Genomic DNA, 22,738 nt, shown 5'->3' with positions numbered 1-22,738 from the left:
TCCTCTGCACCTCAAACTCTTGTTTCAACAACTGTGCAGCACAAAATGATGTTACAAATAAGAAACTCAGAACAAGAAATACCAGAGTAATGAAGATATTTATTTATTTATTTTTACTTGTGACATTCACATAAAGAGACACAGGGAGATATACAATTTTACAGCCCTCCTACCTCTCACTCGGGTGAGTTGAACCTGCTTGGTGTGTAACACAGTCAGTTGCTAAAGTTCCTTACTGCTCTTGGTTCACATGGTGATCCAAACCACACAACCTGGCAGAAACCACAACTTTTTTTTTTCCTGTGAAGTCTGATGACAAAATCTAGTTGCAATCTAGTTCCTTGGAACCCAGGAACATGACTCCTGGTAGAAGTGGTACCTCAAGCTTCTCACATTTCACTTGGACAATCATTAAATCGCTGACCCAACATAACAGCTACACAACTTGTTAGCCTTACCTGAAATCACAGGCTGTGGTAAGTTCTGCTCCTCCTCCAAAAGCTTTTCCTTGAACTAGTGCAACACTGATCAAAGGCAACCTACACAAGAGACTTTAGTAAGCAAAATTCATGCTTTTAGCCTTTCAGAAAGTACAAAACAATTCAACCAAACCATCTCTACAGTAAAAGTTGAGAAAAATGTACTGTTTCAATTTATTCAAATAACTACATCTTTGTGGGCAAGCAGCACAATACCAATTCCACTTATTTCAAAATTACTATTGCATAATTGATACAGAATCCCAAATGAAACAGCAAGACAGATATATCAAATAAAATCAAAATAAGTATCATATACTGAAAAACACATACTATGAAAAATACCTGCTATAGATTATGCCTAAAAAGACTACCTGCAAGGAGTGACAGGATAGCAACACAAGATTCTACTCTAAGCCAGCACACCCCAGAAAGAGACACAAAGAACTGAAGGGCCGGCTTATCTAAAATTAATGAGATTTACCATGACAGCTTCAGCAGCTTCTTCAAACAGAGTGCTACTATCTCAGTCATCAACAAAACTTTTTTTTGCAGACAAAACCTTTTGAGGAAAGCAGCAATCTGTTACCTTTGTTGGTGTTGTATTTAATCATGTTCAAGGTATTTAATCATGTTCAAGGTAATTCAAAGGACAGAGGGAAGGAAGAGTATGTTTCCCCACTGCTGATGTGAAATGAATACTAACGAACAGTGACTTAGGATAAGGCAAGTTCCCTAAGAGATGAAGACAGCTGGTTAGTCACAGAATTTGCATCTTTTACTATGAAGAGACATTTAGCTTTTTGAGCAGTTTACAAACCTCATTCAGAAATCAGCTTCCTAATCATAACCACACGTCCGGTTTTAGTTCTATTTTAACAGAAGCACCAACACTTTCTTATGGCCCAGGTTCACTTACAAGCTGCAGCACAGTTCATACAATACTTAGCACAAGTGAACCCACTGGAAGAGGGCAATCTCATTTTTCCTGTTGTTTATGAGAAACCAGAAGATAGGGGTCCAAGATGGCTACATCCACACTCTAATCCATTTGAGGTACCTCTTTCAGGAGCACAGTCAGCCTCAGCTCTAAGGGAGACTAATCCCATCTACAGCAGATGTCCCCAGACAGCAGTTCAGTGCTCCCCCTGAACCACGGCTTAAAGATACACTAAGTCAACACACCTGAGGTTGGGGACTTAATCTTCACACATCTTCCTCCTCTTAGCTTTGCCCCATCATTTTTTATCATATGATTATATGGAGACTAGCTTATGCAAATGGCTTCCAATCCTGAGGATTCCTTACAGTACTACTAATATGTCTCCAATCTTCTGGGTAATTTTACAGAAAAAATGTTAATTCATAATACTTTCTCATATAGATTATTTGAAAAAAAATATTTGAAAACAAAGAGTATTCATCTTCAAAGAGCTCTGAGCAGAAAAAGACAGACTCTACCACAAATGGATTTAATAGAAACGTGATTTCTTAAGGGAAGCAAAGTCTAAAGGAAAGGGTGTCTTTTTCAGAAGTACCAGATGGTAGAACTGACTACACTCCTCTTGTGAAGTGGGAAGATTAAATAAATATATCAAATAAATGTTACCTACGTAGGCTGCATAACCTGTTGTTGCTTGTTATTTAAGAGCTACCGATTTCCACTGAGTTAGAGAGGTCAAGTTTCAGACAATTTGAAGGCCAAGATTTCCTTAACTCTGGGTATCTCCTAGCTCTACACATATAAGCCTAGGGTTTTTTTCCTGTTCCAATCTCTGGAAAGTCTAATAGTTGCAAAATGTTCAGGTCTCATTTAAATCCATAAATACCTACCTGATTAACATGTGTGAATACAAAGTCCGGGATTCAAAATTACATACTTAAAACTATGTATTTAACTTTAAACATCTCATTAAAAAGTTAGCCAAAATACATTCTGATACTTATAATTACTTCATAAAAAAGGGTAAATAAAATATATTACCTCATAAGTCTGGTTAAGGTGTTTTGCATAAACATGCACATATTCATCCCATCCTACAAAGAATAGGAAATTAAAAAACGTTAAGTGATCCTGATGTGAAGCAATTAAACACATAGATGGAGTAGACAGGAATAAATATATTTTATATTTACTTCAGCTGGGTTTTTTTCTATTTGGTTCATGTTGCCCAAATTCTAGCCCAACCCTACTATGCACTAATAGAAAATCTAGCACAAATCGGGTTAAAATAAATAAAAGCAGAACTCAATTGATTTATATAAATTTCAGTTATAATTAAGCCACTGCTAAAGTAATTGCAATACTGAATTTCTGTGTTGTGAAATTTTAGCCTTTCTTCTTAATTTCCTCTTCTCACTTCAAGTTGAACACTCATAAATCTGAGTTTTTAAACTCTGTACAAAGTCATAGTGTGCTGCATACTTTTTACTGTTCCAAATCCATAAAGTTTTAGACAAGATACAATTTACCAATTTAATCTTTTATTGTTTGGGCCAAAAGCATTTCAGCTACAAAAATCAACAAACCAAACCACAAAACACCGAAATAAATAAAAAACCAAACCAGAAATAAGATCCTTCTTATCTCTCTCATCCTGTTTTACATCTCTTTGCAATCAATAGTGAAAAAGACACAATCATTTCCTTCTAATCCAGTACAAGAACTAAAGGGTTCCAAATAAAATATGTTCAAAACAAATATTTCTTCCTACAACATGTAGTTAAAATGTGGAACACTTGGCAGCAGGGCATTACACCCTCTACACAAATCCAAGAACAACTACATAAAATCACAACAGGAACAGCAACAAAAGGTTATTACATAGAAGGCAACACCTCTAGCTCTAGAAGTCTTAGTCACAAGTTGCTGCGGGCTAAGAAAGTATTTTGAGGCAAAATCATTATCTATCTGCCTTCCCTGTTATTATACTCTTTCTCAGACATCTAGCATTAATCAGGAACCACGTTCATATGCATACTGAACTGAACCACACACTATTTATCCCAGATTAAATAAAAGAATTATGTTTGGACACTGTAGAAATAAAAAAACAGTAGGTAACAATTTCAACACATCTTTCAAATAATAAATGAAGAAAAAAAATCCAAGCAGACCAAACCCAACATCTCTTTACTGGAATTTACTAATTTCTAAAGCACAACTTTACAGAGCTTGGCAAGTTAGAGAATCTGCCTGAATTAAAAGCCTCTGACTCATACCTCAGGGAAAGAAAAGATATGTATTAAGTCTACAGTACATCTTTGGAATAGGACCTTGAAATAATAGTAGACCTATTTCAGGTGACTTATTGTCCATTTAGTCATGTATTCCTAAGAGGTACTCTGCCCAAAGCCAAGCAGCATTATGATGTTTAGGCACAGATCTCTGGCAGATGCAAATGCTATGACAATTGCTACACTAGAACCAGTGTATTTAGTTTTACTACACTAAAGGCCTGCTTGAAAATTTTAGCACATGTTGATTTATAAAGAGGCTTTGAGTTATCACTGTAGCCATCTCCTACATCCCCTAGGAACAGTAGCAATATTTCCATTCCAAATTAAAGACCATTCAAATCCTTCATGACAGCTGCCTTAGTAGCTAAGTTCAAAACCCACACAAACATACAAGGTACCAGTTCTCAGACACAGACTTGCACAATTCCCATATTACAACTTTCAGGATGAAGCTGCACAAAAGTTCTTCAAAGAACATAACTTTTCGCTTCCTCACAGCAGAATCCTTGCATTCAAACTGGCCTTCTCAATGCATGACAAAATCCAAAATGGTAATTAAAGATTCATTCCAGAACAGACCAATTGGAAAAACACATTTATGTCTGAGCAGACAAAAAGAAAAGTCTTCCTTCTCTCAGGTGGTAGAGAGATTACTGTGTATCCCAGGGAAAAAAATGCCTGCACAGAAAACAAACAAACAAAAAATCACAATTGCTTGGGTTCTGGCAAATAAACCCTTCAAAACCTCCTGATAAGAAAAATATGGCTACTATTCAGATTAAATACTCTGACTAAGAGGTGTTCACTGCAGTCTAGTGGAATAATTATATTTTCAGCTCTAATACTGTTCTTGACGTAAGAAGACATCCCAAAAGCAGAAAGGGAGGTAAAATGCAGTTAAAAGCACTACATATGGAAAAAAAGGATTAATAGCTTGCAGTGGGCCTAGGAGAGGCAGGGAAGAAGAAAGTCACCTTCATAAAGTAGAAAACTGTAACACTGGCTCTTATTGCTGCAAGAGTTTCAAATCCATTTTCACTACAGATAGAACAATATTTCCAGATCATCTCCAACTGCTCCAAAGTCCTCCCTTCACCGTTTATGCTTGGGAACCTCTGTCCTAGCTAGACAGGGACCAAGGGAAGCAAAATTCTCCTTTATGCTTCTTCCTCTGAGCTGTTGTTTCAAGAGCCATTCTTGCTTTTCAGCTAGCCAGCTTTTCAAGTCTTACTCCAGAATGAAGTTCTTGCTCTGGGAACCAGGCTTACAAAGATAGAAAGAAAACAATTTTTTTTTTACTTAAATTGCACCATTCATTTGGCTTCTGTGATTTGGGTATGTAATGTTAGCACTCAGAAAAGAAAAACAGGCAGGGGACCTAGGTTTCCTTCAGAGTTAGGAACAACTGAACATGGGAGAAGGAGGACAAAGAAAGAAGAAAAGAATGAAGTGGAAGAGGAGGACAAAGAGCCACTAGGGGGCACGAAAATCCTTCAGCATTCTTGGCCGTTATTCTGCCTATTCTGCACCACAGGGAAAAGCAAACTGTACTGAAAATTATGAAAAATACAGTCTTCCCTCGACCAACTGGTTGGATAAAATAAAAGTGTTTCCTGCAATTACTAAAAGGTATGGGCTAAATCAGCCTTAAAAAAATAATATAAAGGAAAGCTCAGTTGTTTGAGCATGGTGCTAATGATGACAAGGCTATGGGTTCAATCTATTCACTTAAAAGTTGGACTCGATCATCCCTGTGGGTCCCTTCCAACTCAGAATATTCTCTGATACTGTGAAAGACATACCAGGTCAGGCATATTCACTTTTTTTTTTTTTGCCTTAGAGATGCCTGTGGACAGAAAACTTAACCTGAAACCAGACAAAACTCTCCCACCTGCATCAAGTTAGAGAGAAGAGTTCTGTAAGACTAAAGAACAGCAAATACTATTCCACATTCTATTAAAACTTTATTTAATAAGGACTATTAAATCCCATCAAACAGATGGTTTAGGAGCTATTACAAAGAAACTCTCAGTAAAAGATAAATAGCTTGGACTCCCCAAAGGAAATAGAAAAGCAACTATGTTGAACTATTCTTGGAGCACTACTGGTGACTCTTAGGCTTTCATTTCAATACTAGCATGAGAACTAGATTCTGTGCAGAGAATTCTCAAAAAGGTATAACTAACACGTATACATTTCATTTTGCCCAGTATATCGAACCTAATCCTTGCAAGAGCCCTCTCTGCCACTGCAGTGGCTCCAAGTAATTTGTATAAGCATAGAGAGAGAATACTAAATGTATGGAAGCAGAATCACTGAGATTTACTGAATGCAGAACTCTGAAGGAAAGCCTAGACTGCAGATAAGAAAAGAACTGGCCTTTCTTGGTTTCAGCTCCTTTTTTGTTGGTATAATGCTCAAAGAAGTTGAGAATTGCAGATTAAATCAATTTAGAAAAAATCACATATGCATCTGTATTTTTAAAATTACCAGTGCTTATAAAATATCCAAATGAAAGCTTCCCCCAAATCCATTTATATCTATAAAGCATGACATTTCTGTATTAAGAAAAGCATCTCTCTCATGGTGTTCCAGAATGGAAACAAAGCGTCCTATACCCTTTGAAAACTGGACTGTTCTATTTACTTTATCAGGCCAGAAATAAAACCTTTGTGGGGTTTATGATATTTAGTATCATCAACAGAAAAAAAAATCATCACTACAGACAAATATCAGATCAACCAGTTTTTGTGTTGATGTTCATACTGGAAGGGCCAATTAAATGGTTCGCTTGTGTGGTTAAACCCTGAAATTTGCAGTGGCCACAAAAAAGCACCAGGATGTCACTCACCGCAACTGCAAACCAGGCGTAAGAGCAGCACAGGAAGACCCTCTTCCCTGGCAGCTAAATCCTATTTCAGACATTGCCAAGTCCACATATTAATCCACAGAAAGAACTGTAGCACATGTGAAAGTTGTCCAAATGGGTAGCACAAGCAAAAAATTGCCATCAAACGCCAACCTCTTCAACTTCATAGTTACACACAAGACTCACCTGACTCAAGTACAGCACAAGAATTGCATCTGTTCTTCCATTTTTGCAGGTCCAAGCACAGTTTTGATAAAACAGAAACCCTTCTGTAGTAGCAGCCATGTTACTTAAATTTCTTTTTTTTTAGTTCAGAATATGAGAAATTATTACTTGTATCTGCTTCTAAAGGTCAAACTATAGAAGCACAGCTTATTTGATGTGCAAATTCGCCATATACCACTGTGAGAAACTGAAATGACATTTTTAAAAGAAAAGGCTAAAAAGAACATGTAGTGTAGGAATTTAGAGTTATGAATCACTTACAATAACACTTAAATCATGGCTTAAAGGGGCTGACAGCATATTTTTTTTTGACCATTAAAGCTCCATTCTGTGACTTGAATGTAAAAGTGCAGCAAAAGTGTGGTGCAACACCTCCTTCAAAAATAATCTCAGAAAACTAATTTTTCTCCAAAACCTTCATGTGTATTAACACTTGCCTGGGAGTTGGACATTTCTTTGACAGCATTCAAATCAGATCCTGAGGAAAAGGTGTTTCCTGCACCATGGATAATAAGGCCTTTGCCATCCTTCCAGTTTTCCAGTTCAGTTACCCTCTCCTGGAGTTCTACCATCATAGTACCTGCCACAAGAGGGTGGAAACAAAATTTTTAACAGGAAATTATTATCACCATCATGGTTTTTGCTACATTTTCCACCAGCAAAACCAAGTTAGAGTTAATAAGTGATGGGCTTAAAATCACAAGGGAAAGTATCATCTTAAATCCTGCACATAATCACTGACATACATTTTTTCTTCAAGGGTGCACTTCCCAAAATTCTGAAGGATACTCTGTATGAAGGATATTTGTGTTACACTCAAAAAACTCCCAAAATAAAACAAACAAACAAACACAAAAAAAATCTAACCAATTTATTTCTGCTTGCAACTGCATACATTCAGGACACATGAATTTATACGTACCCATCCACATCTGTCCAACTAGTCATTTTGAAGTTACTGAGATTTCTCCCTACCCAAACAACTGGCAGAGAACAGAAAAGAGTCACGTCCAAGGCAGGCTCAAGGCACAACCAGCCAACTTTAACAAAGGTTCCTTGCTAAAAAGACTCTCTTTACGTATATCATCATACAGTACTAGCTTTTTATTTCTTGTTTAAATATCATATTCATTATAAAACATAATGAACAGAACATCATATTTGCTTACGTATCCTTCCTGACATGGAATACAAACTCTTGTTTCTAGGGCTCATCCTAGACAGCAGCATCTTCCACAGCAATGGAGTGTACCTCGTGCATTAATTTAAAGCTCTTCCTCTCTGAATACCTATGACTCTATCCAATTATATACTTAAGAGAAAACATTTACAGAAACTAATTTCAGAAAGCATATACAGTTTGATGACACTCTCAGCTTTACCCTTTGACAAGAATTTAGATGGACAGGCCTACATTCTGCAGATAGAAATGTGCTTTAGGTTAATACTTTCAAGGGCTCTCCTCTGCCAACAGTGTTGCTTTTCTAACTCTACGCCTCCATGCACAGGACTCATCCTCTTCTGAAATTTCCCATTAGCTGCCAGTCCATGGGAGATTTATGTTTTCTTCCTTTTTTTTCTTCTTACAGTTCGTTATAAAGTAAGCTTCCTAGTACCACATCAAGAGTGAACACTAAGTCCCCCTTAGGCTTGGTCTCAGTCACTGAAATAGCACATTTTGACAACATTTCTGAGGAGGCCAATTATTAAGTGGACATTACATATTATATACCAGAATAACACTGGGTTGGGTGTTTTTTTACCCACTGTCAAGTCCATACTGTGATCCTCTCAAAAATCCCAGCAGTTTTGCCAGTTGCTTTCCCTTCCATATTTATAATCTGGTTATGCTTTTTGTATGCGGCACATTACATTTGCTTTCACTGAATTTCACCCTGTTGATCTTGAGCTCTTTGTAGCAGCTAATCAAGATCACCTTGAATGCCTCTCCTCTACTCCAAAAAACAATCTTGCAAGCTCTCCTAATACGGGGTCATCTGACAATTTCAGCAGTTCACCTTCTATTTCATCATCCAAGCTAGGAATGAAAATACTGAGCAGAACTAGGCCTGCATGAGATTTTTGTGGGTCTTCACTTGAAATGCTTTTCCAGCCTGATGGCACACTCAACAACTTTTCTGCAAGTGCTGCTGTTCAAACAGGTGTGTATTAACCCTGTGGATTTCACTTATTGCGTATTTGCCTTCTTAAGTCTTCTTAACAGAAAGGTATTTGGGCTGGCATCCAAGCTATGCTAGAGTCAAATGTGGCACAACCACTGTTTGTGGTTCTTTCAATAAGCAAAGCACTGAGGTATTGAAGAGTCTTTCCACAGAGTATTCCAAGCCAAAAATCCAGCTAACTGAAAAAATGCAGGATCCATATGAGCCTGTTACATGCAATAGCAGGGGACAAGAGACACTGGCCAGAGCCTGTCCTATCCTCCTGCAAGAGGATCTTTTCCATTCCTGACAGCACTGAACTATTATTTTACCAACAGATATAGCTCCTAATGTTTGATATAATGATGAAGGCACAACACTAAAGCAAATCTTCATTCTGCCAGTCTTGGACTTTCAGTATTTGGTACCACTGAGCTCATGCTCTTTACCAAATTAAATCTGCTTGGAATAATAATTTGTTTGCATCTTAATTATAATCTGAGAATAAATGCTTTCAAGTAAATTCTAGAAAATAAAAATTATTATCAATATTTTCTAATTCCTACAGGCTGGCTTTCTTTTCTTTCAAATTACATTTAAGTTTAGTTCAGTGAAAGGTTGGGCTGCTGAAATTGGTTCTACCAGGCTTAAACTGACATTATTAGCATTTGTGTCCAAAGAGACCATTTCAAACAGGTGGCTATCAGATTCCAATTAAGAGTAGAAGAAAAGGCATAACGATCTCCATATATCCCCTTAGCAATTTGCCAACAATTTTGTTCTGTTTTTGGTTTCATGAGTTGCTCAAGCTTAGAACAAACACAATTCCTTTGAGATAAAAAACTGCTGTGTAAAGTAAATGCCTGGAAAATAGAATTCCCCTCAACAGTTTAATGATTTTTTGCAGCTTTCTAGACGGAGCATGCATGGATATATAAATTCACATCTGCCACTGTTCAGAAGCTCTGAGACACAGAATCAACAGAATTTGATGGGGAGGTGGCTGTATCTATAGGCTCTGGCTGATGAAATTAACCAGGTTCTGCTGAGGCAATTCAGGGGTAAAGCATCCCATCCTGCCCCTTGAAGAGCATTATTTAATACACAACTGAAGGCAAAGGATTAAGTTCCTGGTAGTTTCTCAGCAACTGCATTTTACAGAAGTAATGCTAAAAATTAAATTAAGATCAGTATAAATTAAGATGCCATACCATTCACTGCAGTGGCAAAGAGGCCAGCCTGATTTTGCTTCTATTCTCCCTCCCAAAAAACAAAAGTCTCTGGCAGAGGTGTACAGCACAAAGAAGCAGTATCTCTTGAACTGACAGAGTAGGATTTTCCAGAGCAATTTTTTGTGGCTATTGCCTAGCAAAATGGAGTACAGCTCTCTACAGGGCTCTATACACTGCTGTAAAACCAGAACTGTCTAATCCCATGGCTCATTTATTATATGCTAATGAAGATCTGCAACAAAGACAGAGCTATTGATTTCCTCTGTGGTTTTTGTAGCCCCTCTTTTCTACTAGAGCATCTAATTCACATACACTAATAAGTTATTTTCATAGCAGTCCTGTAAGGCAAGAAGAGATTATTTTACAGACAACTAACTGAGCCACAGAGAAAATGCCTGCTAATTTTGGGTGCTCAACTCGAGATGTGTGATATGATTGCAGCACATTAACATTATATAGAACATTGTATAGGCAAAGAACAGCTATCAGTTGCCTAAATGGCAGCTGCACCTGCTCAGCACTGCCACCAATCACTTCTGAGCCCCTCCTGCCAAGCACATAGAAAACAGAAAACATACTTGCAAGTTTCTATGAAAGTTTGGTTTAAGCAATTTGACTTTTATTATTCCTGATCTCCATAGAGCAGAAAACCCCAGTCTGCTCTCTCCTTTTGCTGTTACATCTCCTTTCTCATGCCCCTTTCAACTTTCACAACAAATAAGCCAAGAGTACGCAGTCTACAAGGTGTACATTGCACAGTTCTGTTTTGAGCCAAAACCAGAAACTAATCTGTAGAAAAAGGAGAAACAACAATGTAACTATGATTGTATAACAGCAAGTACACTGACAGGGAGGCATGCAGAAGGACAATCTCTACCCTAACATCTTTTAGCTACAACTTCCTAAGTTAGGTAATGATTTTATACCTGAGTTTTTTAAGGGAAACAAGAGAATGCAGACACATCTAGGTGCATTACCACCAGTTCTGCTGCTCTCTTAGGTTCCTTTCAGCTAACAATCACTAGCGGGAAGTGTAGATTGACATTCTTCATGCAAAGGGCACACTTTGCTAGTGTGTTGCAAAATGTTTGCTCACAGCAAAGGAACAGTGAGAACTGGGCAGGAAGACAGAACAGCAACAAAGAAATTAGCAAGATGACACAAATGTATCCACTTCAAAATGTTAACAGATAAAGACATTCTTACAGTAAAGGCTTATGCACAGCTCCAGCTCAGGCAGATTCACACCCTGAACCTGTGCCACTCACATCTGAAGAGAATGACATAAATTGAAATAATCTAGAAAATTAAAAGACAGCAAATATACTCAACTTGAAGAACAAAAACCTCTCATAATACAAGATTAATGAAATAGGGCACTTGGTTTTGATAGCTCAGTATTCTCCAGTGTAAAAGCACATTAAATAGATCACTGACCTGCAACAGCTGAGAATACCCAGCTCATCTGATCTTTAGTTAACCAATCACTGATATTTAAGACATAAGGCAAATTAAGAAGAAATGGAAGCCACAGTCTGAGTGAGTGGAAAAGACCAAACTACGGAAGTTTAAGGCACAGGGAAGGCTTTATCTAAAGAACCAAGAAGTAAACTCAGTCTTTCTTTCTACATCACCTATGAAAGAGAGGTGGCATCTTCTCATCCCCACAAAAATGCCATCCATGTTTCCAGACGACAAAATGAGAGGAGATGCAAGAAAGAGCACAGCGACAGAATTGTGCTAACACTTAAACAACACGGAGAGAAGCACATTCTGCAAGACAGTCCCTGAGTCATTGAGAATTTCATGGATTCTTACAACATTTATAGCAAAGTTACTACACAGAACAGTGGACATTTGCTGCATATCTGAATAAAACTTACACATTTATTCTTTTAACTAAGGCATGGAAAGGCAGAGTGTTTCACTTTCTTTAGGCAACATGTCAAAATGGGTAACTGAACAAGAGAAAAAATGAAACGAACCAGCAATCCCATCAACTAATTAATACCTGTAAAGGCATTCATTAGCTTTGGGTTACTCAAAGTAAGTATTCCAACGCCATTGTCTTCTTTGGAAAGGTTGACGGATCCACCAGAAAACTGTTGAAGTTTCCTCTTTACCAATTCTTCCTCATAGCCATGAGCACCATTATACAGTGACAACCATCTCTGTTGTAGTATCCTTTTCTTTGTAGTCTGAAGTAAGTTCTTCCACAGAGGAAGGGCCATTTCTGGAAATACAGGGGGTGAGGAGAAAAAAAATCAGGAAATTTCCTTTGTAATCCAGTCCTCTGAGAAAGAGGGAAGTATGACAGCAGAAACTAATATAAAGGTGATACAATCATAACTGTTGACAAAAATCACTCCAAACTATATTTGCAAAAATCTCAGTTTCAATCTACCCCCACAAAGTTAACAGGAGTTTTATGAAGTGATTTTAGTAGATAAGCCAGATATGAGCACCTTTTAAAATATTTGCTTGTAAAATTTACCAAAGAAGTATTTGTGTGCAGAAAACAGAAGGGTCAAGAACTATAGGAAGACACTTATGTATTCCACTAGACCAATTTACTCTGTATTAACCTTCCAAACCCTCCTTCTCCCTTCCCTCTAAAAAAATACCAAGACCCCCAAACACCACACCTGTAACGGAGAAAAAATCCTATCAAATCCCACAGCCTTCAGTATCTGGATATCCTGCTTTTCTGTAAGCAGGTATTAGAGCAAGACCTTCCCACGAGAAATACTTAAGAAACATAAAAATTAGGAACTGAAGATCATTCTTACATTGAAGTCTGTTCCCCGTCACCTAATTCCATTAACACAGTTGTCACACTCCATCTTAAAACTAATTAGTCTGCCTAGCCCCTGATTGCTATCTGCTTTTCCCAGTCATCCCAGTAGCACTTTGAGTTGATCTGTTTTGGGCACAGAATCTGCGTAGTACTCCAAAGAATGAGAAGTCTGAAACAGTATTATGCATTAAGCACCATACTTGCCTTTTATACAGGTAATAATACTTGTAAATTATTTCTGTGTACCAGTATAGCCATGGCTTATTCCTCTGCTATTTCCACTCTGCAGTGTATGACTGTAGATCAGGAAATAACAAGAAAGTACTTATCATATATTACTCTTCATCTGCATCTCTGCCTTAATTTATTGACTTTGGAAAAGGGTCTGCAGGAGAAAGTGGTTTACAAGTGACTTAAAAGAAACTGGGTAAAGCCTGAACTGGAAACAGCTGATCCGGAAATAAAATCATCTTAGAAACCAATCAGAGTGGGAATCAAAAGAACCCCCACACAACATGGAAAAAGGCTTGTTATTTTGCAATTTGATACAGTAGTCCTACCTTTGCCCCAACCTCCTTTTTAATGGGCTTGGCCATTCAGAAGACAAGGTATATGATCATTTTTTTGGTAACTGGGAAAAGACCTTCTTTGTTTCTGAATCATATTTGGCAGAAACAAGATACCTTCAAAACTGGCAAGCAGCTGTTGGAAAGTTTTTCCAAGGTGAACTCAGAACACAAACACATTCACTGAGACAGAATTTGGTGACAGCTATATTGTATGCTCTGTTCAGGGCATCTTACAGTTTACAGACTCAACATTTTTGAAAACATTTATTATATACACATGATCAAGTAAATGCATATTAAAAACCACACACCATTAGCTCCTAATGAAAAAAGTGAGCAGCCCTGTCAGGTGAACACTTATTTTGTCACTGGCCGTACCATCCTACACTAAACTTGAAAATGCCTCTGTTGGTGCAGGTATAGTCTTCATTCAAAGGGAGGAGGAGTTTGCAGAGCAATCACACTATGGGATGTGAAGGAATAGGCAGCAATACCAGGCAACTGTGAAGAGCCATCTATGCCAGTAGATTCATACCCGTCCTGCCAAATTGCACCCACCAATACAACAGGATCTCATCACAAGCTCAACACAAAGAAACTAGTAAGGCCTACACAAATCTATGCATTATAAGGTCATCTACACTGGAAAACATAGAGAGATGATTTTTTAATATCTATTGACATACAAGGCTTTGATCTGTCACGATGAACTTTTCCGAAGTGCAAAACTAATAAAACTAATTACAAAATTTAATCAAGTTTAAAATCTCATTGAACACAAAATTCATTACTACATAAAAAACATTCCCCAACTGCTGCTGCACCCAAACACTCCATCTATGCACATTCTAATATTCTGCAACACTTCAGCCACCACCTTTCAGAGCTTTAAATTTTTATTTAAAGAGTGAAAATGGGTTTCTAAAGCTCATTTCTCCACTAATTGATTCTTTTTATATTCAGGCTCTCAAAAGAGAGACAGCCTTCCCTTTTCTCTGAAACCTCAGTAGTCATTCCTCAGCATATATTAATGCAATAAAACTTTCCATCCAACTACTAGTTTTTGCTCAGAAGAGAACAAACATTAAATACATGGACAGTGCAGGCTTTCCTTGCAAAGTGCACCTTGAACAATCAGCTCCCAATTTTTAATTAATACAAAGTGTCCCCAATTCTCATAAGAAAACAGACAAGCTGGAATTCTCTAGGAAGCCCTGACAACTGGCTTGAAAGCAAAGAGGAGGGGGGAAAAAAAGGCTGTTCTGCTAACTTAACCCCTTGCTGACTTAAATTTTTTTCATGACTTTTATAACTACTGAATTTCTCATGACAAGAAATATACTGAGCAAAACAAACTTAAGATATGGAAATTTTATTCCAATGAAAAAGGAGTCTGTCATTTTCAACTGCGTGGTTATATGCATTAACAGCTCTTTAATATTATCACTATGGTAATAAAGAACAGCAGCAAGTGCGGGATTAGAAAACAAATTGGACACCACTGCCTGCTGATCATGACTCATGATTAATGACTCATGCAAGGTATAATCTTTGAATTATTTTCTTTATAACCATCTCCTACAGTACCAGTCAGTGCCCAGTACTTTTTTAAAATAAAAATAAGATTATTTTAACAGCTCAGTCTGACTGAGCTAACCACTGAGGAAAAGCATGATATTTAAGCTAGAGTTCTCTCAGTCTAAAGGGATTTCTGCTGACATCTGACAAACAACATCCAAAATTTCAATCAGTACAGAACACCCACAATCCATTGCATGACTGAGATTGATTATTTTTGCATTTTGCATGAAAGCAGTCAGAAAGAGATGTTGCAGTAACACTTACAATGTTGTAGGACCAGCCAAGAGGTATTTATTAACACTAAAATTTTCAGATTTTCAGTTTAACATAATCACATCTATTTATACATACTTACAGAAATGGAGTCTTAGTCAAATTTTAAAAAGGCAACATGCTATACCCATTAACATCTGAGCAAATATAGTTTATGCACAGTTCCTACAATGAAAAAAAAAAGAAAAACCTGACAGTACAGGAATAACAGTGGTCAATTAGCATCTTTTAAATGTTTTAAGTGCTATAGCTTTACATATCACTGGTGTCACCTAAGAGAGAAGCCAACAGTGTGGACATCAATAGTTGTTCATTCCACAGTTATTGCACCTCTTATATCAAACAACAGTTTAAATCCCATTTGGCACTCAAGTGGTTTTGTAACACCCTTGCCTGTGGGGTAGCAGACTGGGTTAATATGAACACATCTAATGCCAGCATTTCAGTACAAAGGATTTAATGACACACCTTATGCAAGAGCAGTACATGTATCTACATGCAGACACTCACAATCTGTGTATTTTTATGCATGCAGATGTATCAGAGGCCTTCCGACAGCCTCTGGTAACTGCCTAGTTAAAATTCAGACCTCACAATGTTAATAAAACATAGTAATAATAGGGATAATACCAACATCAGTACTCCCTAACTGAGCAGATTCATTGGGAAATTGCTGAATCTTGAACAAGGGTATTTGCCCTGGCCATTTACCACCACTCTGTTGCAACCCAAATTTTTCTCGTAACACATGATGCATCAAACAGCAACCTCCAGCAATGCTGCCAGTTGCAATTGTCACAGAACATAAAGATATCTTGCCAAACCAAAGGGTAAGGGCTGTAGATAGCAACCTTCTAGATGGGTAGAAGAACTGAGACAAACCAGAGAACTGAATCTTGGGAGCTGTATGCTCAAACAAGAAGCACTGTACTACACAGCAAGTTAAAACAGCAAGTTAAAATACATGAGCAGGGAAAATTCCAGTTCAAAAATGGTGTCTGAATTATTGACACAAGTCAGGGAAAAAGAAAATGGGGAAAAAAGATGCAGAGATGTGTTTTCAATACATCAGGGAAATAAGCATGCCCTTTCATCTGGGGCAGGATGTGACAGGTGTGATGTGCAGATATAGAGACTGGAAAAAAACCCCATCAGCTGAATTTCTGGGTTTGGATGAAGGCATACTGAGATTAAGCATAACAGAAATAAAGGCATTCAACAGACAAAATCCACAAAAGAAATCTCAGGGATGAGAAAATATTTAAATGGCATTAAAAAAACTATTAGAAAGGCACTTTTGTGACACTGCCAAAGGCATCAAGGTCACTTGGTCTTGGAAGAACAAGAAAACCTGACTTGATGAAGACCTTTGGCAGCTGCAATTTCAGCGACAAGCACCGAAGTGCAAAGACAGGGAAGCAGGGTTAGAAAATGTGAACTGATGATAATGATATGATTCACAAGACAACCCTGTGTGGGTGTCTTACCAGTCACTGTAGAAGGCATTCATGTGTACTAGGGAGCAGTGACCATGACTGGCAGATGTTCCTGCAGCGGCCAATGAATGGAAAGCAAGTGGTTCCCTGCTACTGAGGGCTGGCACAACTGACCCTATAGCATGAAAGCAGATGAAAAAGCACAGTGATGGAGAAACAAAGCACAAAAATAGTCCATCCGTATAAAAAACAAAACAAAAAAAAAAGTAGGTTGAAAATAAGTGAAAATAACAGCAACTGACTGTAACTGGGGACAGTGGGCTGGTGGTGATTATGGGGGGGAAAAAAAATTCTAGCGTTGGACAAAGAGAAGAGATTCAAAAACAAAAAGAGGCCAGCTTGGTCTCACAGTGAAGAGGAGTCACTAGACCCGGCCTTCAGACACAAGAAACATGTAGTAGGGAGGACTCACACACAGGATTACTCTCTTGCTTGTCACCACCCCTCACCTGAAGGTTACAGAGCCCTCCATCTACCTCACCCACTTATCTATCTCTCTCTACTTTCCTTCCACAATGCGTGGGTTAGGTTAACTTAAACACCTTGTCCAACAGGTTCTCCCACTCTCATAATTACCAGATGAAACAAGCTGAGGGCAATCACCTCTCTAGCTGGCTTTCCCACTGCTGAAAGCAAACAGTGAGCAGATCTTAAGCATGCTAAGGGATCAGCAGCAGAAAACTTACTGACGAAACATGATTTACAAATACAGAAACTAAACAAAGCTGAGAAGGTGAGGAAATTCTGCCTCCCCAACTAGGGGACTGATCCCTTATGCCTTTCTCAAAATGTTGTGGCTCTCAAACTTGCTGAGCCCTGTTCAAATTGTTAGTGTATTGCCACTGGTACCTGCACTGTAGACAAATTAGATGGGATCAACACTCCCTCCAGTTCAGCAAGAATTTACTTTAAAAGCCCTCTGACTCCTTTAAAAACAGGCTTTAAAAGTAGCTGGTATTATAAAAGACAAGTTTTCAGTATCTGTATTACTGTTGAGAGAGCAAATTATTTGGGCCTCCTAGTTTCTAGATGATAGCACTAGAAACAATGTTTATCCATCCAGAAGCAGAGAGAACAAGAAGTGAGAACATGTCCAAATTAACTAACTGAGATGCATCAAATAATGTATCTGTGAAATAAAAATAAACGAAGAGAAAGAAAAATCTTTTAACACTGTAAGTAAAAGCCCCTCTTGTCTGTGGTTTCAGTTTTAAGCTGGCTGACCATTTACACCTCATTTCTGCTTTTATCACTCTTTTTTTTCTTGTTATTTTCATTGTTTCTGAGCAGCCAAATTCTGGGGATAGCAAGCTATGGTTTTCCAAATTACTTGTTCTTTGTTTAGTTTTGTATTTTTTAATGATCCCTGCAGGCTAGTTTAGATGTGAATTGTCTCTCTGTCCCTAAACAATTACATTCTCTTTTAATCACATTTTAATTATTTTGAAGAATAGTAAACAAATCGTAAAGAAACGTACTGAAGTCCACAGAAAAATAATGGCATTTAAGGATGCAAAACAGCTGACAAAGGAAGCTTTTCCATAAATACAGATGACACTACCTAGAAACATTTGATTTTGGTCCCACGGTGAGTAAAAGATCTTGAGTTTCACAGCAGAGGGCAAGAATACATTATCTTCTGCAAAACACACTCAGGCCCTTTATTTTTCAATGCTTTGATCTGAAGAGGTTCTCTTCACACCTGTCATCAAAGGACCTTTTACAGCAGTGACAGAAAACTCTTTTAAGTACATTGCCCACTAGGTATGTTTTAGAGACCTATAAGATGAGCAGATGCACAACTTCACAGGAACGGAAACAACCACAACCAACCCACCATTTGCCTTTTGGTCACCAAATCCTAAATCATAAAAGCATGAATTCAATTCTAGCTGTAACCACAAATACTGATGCTTTCCCAATGATTGCCTTGAAAAGGGTAAGTTTTGTAATCAAGAAGTGTTCTGAATTCCACTTAATACACTGTTCTTTGCTATTGCTCTCCTTACCACCACCACCATCACCCACAAACGCTCCTGCCGACATCAGCAAAACCATATCCTGAATTGTCCACGATTCTCCTGTCCCCCTGTAACAGCACTGGGAATTAGCAGCACTACACCAGGACTGCCTGTCACCTGCTTCCTTGGCTCTACACACTGAATTTCGGAAAGCAGTGGCAACCTCCCTGCACGGTATCACCCTGGGAAAAATGTGAAGACTCAAGGGACCGAGGGGTGGAAGCTACTTCCCCATCCCCAGCATACACTTCTTGCTGCTGACCTTGTGCGATGCCAAAATCCCGACCAGTGCGCTGTTGCACCTGGTCTGACCTAAGGAAGCTTTTCTAACACCTTTTTTTTTTTTTTAATTAAACAAAATGACTTATGTTAGCTCAACCGTCGAGGCATGGCTCAGCGCCGAGCAAGGCAGAAGTGGGCAGTGACCGGCTGTTCCCAAAGCGAGACCCGAGGTGTCAGGGCTAAGCAGAAGCACCGGCGACCTCTCCAGCACCATCTGGACGAAACCACCTCGCCTCTGCCCCGGGCACCCCGAGGCCTGGCGGGGACCAGGGCGCCCCGCCGCCGGACCCCTCGTCAGCCCCGTTCCCCCGCAGAGGCCCCCTTTCCCCCAGAGAGCCGCGGGCGGCCGGGCGCTGACCTGGCCCCGGCACTGACCTGGCCCCGGCACTGACCGGGCCCGGGCGCTGACCGGGCCCCGGCGCTGACCGGGCCCGGGCGCTGACCGGGCCCCGGCACTGACCTGGCCCCGGCGCCGGCGGAGCAGCGGAGGCGGGCGGTGCGGCGGGGAAAGGGCCCCGCCGGGAACCGCTGCTGCGGCCTCCGGGCCGGGCCCGCAGCCGCCTGCCCGCGCCCTGGGCTCAGCGGTATCGGGGCAGTCCCGTGCCGAGCTAAGGGAATTTAAAGCTTATTGAGCCCTGGGAGCTGACTTGGGGCTGGCAGGAAAGGTCTCCATACCACATCCATAGAGGGGTGACCCCAAGCACCGAGAGCTCTGCCTAAATTTGCGTCGTTTGCCGCAGACGATGATTGTTATCTCCTATGTTGCTAAACGCTACATAAGCAGGTTGTCATTATTGTTGTTTCCTGCACCGATCGCCTCCATCTCTGAAAAACCAAGCCCTGTGTTTCTATCCAAGTCAGTGTAATTAAAGATCCTTGTTTCTCGGGTGTCTCAGGACACGGTCTCGCCTCAGGTCGCTCAGTTGGGATCCGAATCGCTGCCGGGAGGATCCAGCCTGCAGCGGCGGGGCCCCCACTTGCTCTGGCTGGTGTTGCGCAGCAGGCAGAAGAGATGTTAGCTCCCTGTCCACGTCCCCACAAGCAGAGACTTGGGTTCCCCATTTTCACATCCATCTATTTTACCTGTCAGCCTAAGTGGGAACTCTTTCCCGCTGTCCTGTTCCTGGCCGCTGTGCCTCCCCGGCTCCAGGTGCCCCTCACCTGTACCCAGCTCTGGCAGCTGGGCCAAAGTGCTTGCTGAGCGAACTACCCTTGCATCAAACTGTAATTGTGTAAACTTGAGGCTGGCATAACGTGGCATTGTCACACACAGCCCTGCCCTCGGTTTCTTTCCTTGGAAAAACAAATGCCAGCATCCAGATCAAGGGAAATAAATGGTTTCAATGAAGATCGCTCAGTGCTTTGCATATTCAAGCGATATGCTATGAGCCAGTCTTTCTCTCTGTGTCCTTGTTAGTACACATACATAAGATGAGTCTGTTTTAAGTATTTGTACCATGGCTGAAAAATGTAGCTGGAAATACATCTTCTCCACCTCTGTTAAAGCTGTTTTTCAACCCACCTATCAATACAGATGTTCCAAAGTTGGCTTAGTTGATTAAAAATTATGATTGAATATGTAGAGGATTTCAATGAATCATATATTTGGAAAAACGAAAGTTTTGCAAGCTGGATAGATACTTTCAACTTTGTGTTGTTCAGAAAATCGAGAATATGAAATATTCAGGTCCCAGGCAGTGCTATCTTTATACAATAGAAGGATACATTTCCTTATTACAGCACTTCCAGTGTAAGCAGAAATATTGCAGCAGGCAGGCTTGCCTCTTATTTTCCTCTTGGGTTCACAAAGAATTTTTCCAGTAGGATTCAGCCCTGCATTTGTGTCTCAAAAAAAAAAAACCTCAGTAACGAGTGAAGCAGCTCTCACCAGGTCCTGCTGCAAGGCCTTGTCCTCTTTCGGAGCGGAGCGATGCCCAGGCACGTCCCAGCTGGGTCAGAAGCAGAGGGCGACGGCGGCTGGAAGCTCGTGGTTTTCCAGGTAACATATTGCCACCTAGCAGCGCTTGGTGGAAGTAGCACAAACCGGACCGGCAGATCCATAAACCAGTTTGCCTCATTTTTGGTTTAATTGCCTTGTGCCATATAGGACATGATGATAAGACTAGGATGCACTCAGAGTGAAGAATGAGGACTGTAGGAAAATGAACAGGTGAATGGGATCATCATCGAAAACACTAAAGACCAGACAGGCTGTAACTTTCAGCAGGACGGTGACTTGTCCCTGCATATTTGACTAAACAATAAGAGAGAAAAAGAAAGAAGAGAGAAAAAATGTACAATCCTGAAAAGTTGCTTATTCTTATTCTTGCAAATAATTCCACTGATTTCAACAACACTTCCTCCTTGCATTGCTGAAGCAGTACTGACCTAGGAGAGTCAGGTCACCACCTGAATTATAGAGAATGTGCCCCTTCCCTGTCGCTGACCCAGAAGCTGGCAACAATGTACTGGCTAAAAGAGCAATGCTTCACTTTCAAATTCAAGGCTGCCAGACTGAAATATTGAATTCCAATAGATACAGAGCTTCTGGGTGCTATTTTTACAAATTCCTTTCAGAGCAATGGAACAAATAGATGACAGATCTGGGCTTAGATCTCAGGAATTATTGGATACTAACCAACACATAACCCCACAGTCAGTTCATAAAGGGTCTCTTGACTGTAATTTTTAGGAGGCAAATATCATCAACTCTGTATGGAAGTGTGGCAGGCTAAAGGATGGTGTAACATATACTCCAAAGACTAGACCCACAGAAAAATGCAGACACATGCATTCTATTCCTAAATTTCTGAAATCTTTCTAAAATTTAGATTTCTGGATCCAAAATCAGTGGTATTTAGTTTCTCCTTACAACCTAACCCTAGAGGCTCCCAAATCCCATGGGTGCCTGACAGCTGTGATTCATGGGAAGAGACAATTTATATCAGGTTAGCTAACAAGACCACCACCCCAGCTGTCTCTCCTGTCCTCACTGCAGATATCTGAAATACCCCAGAGCTGCCGCAGCTTTCTAAATGCAGCCCTGCATGCCACGTTACATTTGGTTTGAATTTGTTAGGCAGGGGCTGGCTGGAGACAGGGCAGTCACCGTGAGTATCTCAGAACTGTAGCCTTATCAGTACTTGTATGTCAGCTCGTCCTCCAGTTCATGCACCAAAGCCAGTGTGCAAGACTGGGGTTATTTCTCACACAATATTCGATCACTGGATGTGTCTGCAAAGGGCTCAGCTCTTCCCAGGTACCTCCATACCCATCCTATCGCCATGTGTGATTTTATGTTCTCTGTCCATGTTATTTAAGAATCTCCTCCTGCAGAGCTGAATCCGAGCTCCAGCAAGGCATGTCTGGAAGACGAGGTAAAAGAAACACCTGCCTCTGTAGCACAGCATGGGAAGTGTCACCCATGCCCTCTTCTGCCAAAGCAAACCAGCTCATTTCTCTGGGGGAGGTGCTCTGATCAGGAGGCTGTGGTGTATTCTTGGGAAGCTGAG

General features: G+C 39.9%; 1 protein-coding gene across 9 annotated transcripts in view; it reads right to left on the bottom strand.

Moving 5' to 3' along the window:
- ECHDC1 (ethylmalonyl-CoA decarboxylase 1) overlaps positions 1-21,189 on the bottom strand; it is a 41,485-nt gene extending 20,296 nt beyond the window's left edge. The window contains exons 1-6 of one of the 9 annotated variants that reach the window (XM_082302910.1): positions 19,688-19,723; positions 19,602-19,636; positions 12,219-12,440; positions 7,251-7,393; positions 2,464-2,516; positions 459-539 (exon numbers count right to left, since the gene is read on the bottom strand). In XM_082302910.1, the coding sequence (XP_082159036.1) occupies positions 459-539; positions 2,464-2,516; positions 7,251-7,393; positions 12,219-12,438 (497 nt within the window). In that variant the 5' untranslated portion in view covers positions 12,439-12,440; positions 19,602-19,636; positions 19,688-19,723. Of the gene's footprint in view, positions 1-458; positions 540-2,463; positions 2,517-7,250; positions 7,394-12,218; positions 12,441-18,484; positions 18,599-19,584; positions 19,742-19,901; positions 19,924-21,114 lie in introns of those variants that run through there. The other 8 variants (XM_082302915.1, XM_082302916.1, XM_082302914.1 and 5 more) reach the window with 8 other exon arrangements.
- Between the last annotated feature and the right edge of the window lie 1,549 nt (positions 21,190-22,738).

This window comes from Coloeus monedula (genome assembly GCF_965178545.1).
Source record: "Coloeus monedula genome assembly, chromosome: 2".
Taxonomy (NCBI): Eukaryota; Metazoa; Chordata; class Aves; order Passeriformes; family Corvidae; genus Coloeus; species Coloeus monedula.
The sequence above is the reverse complement of the archived record's forward strand: the minus strand, read 5'-3'. Positions and strand labels throughout refer to the sequence as shown.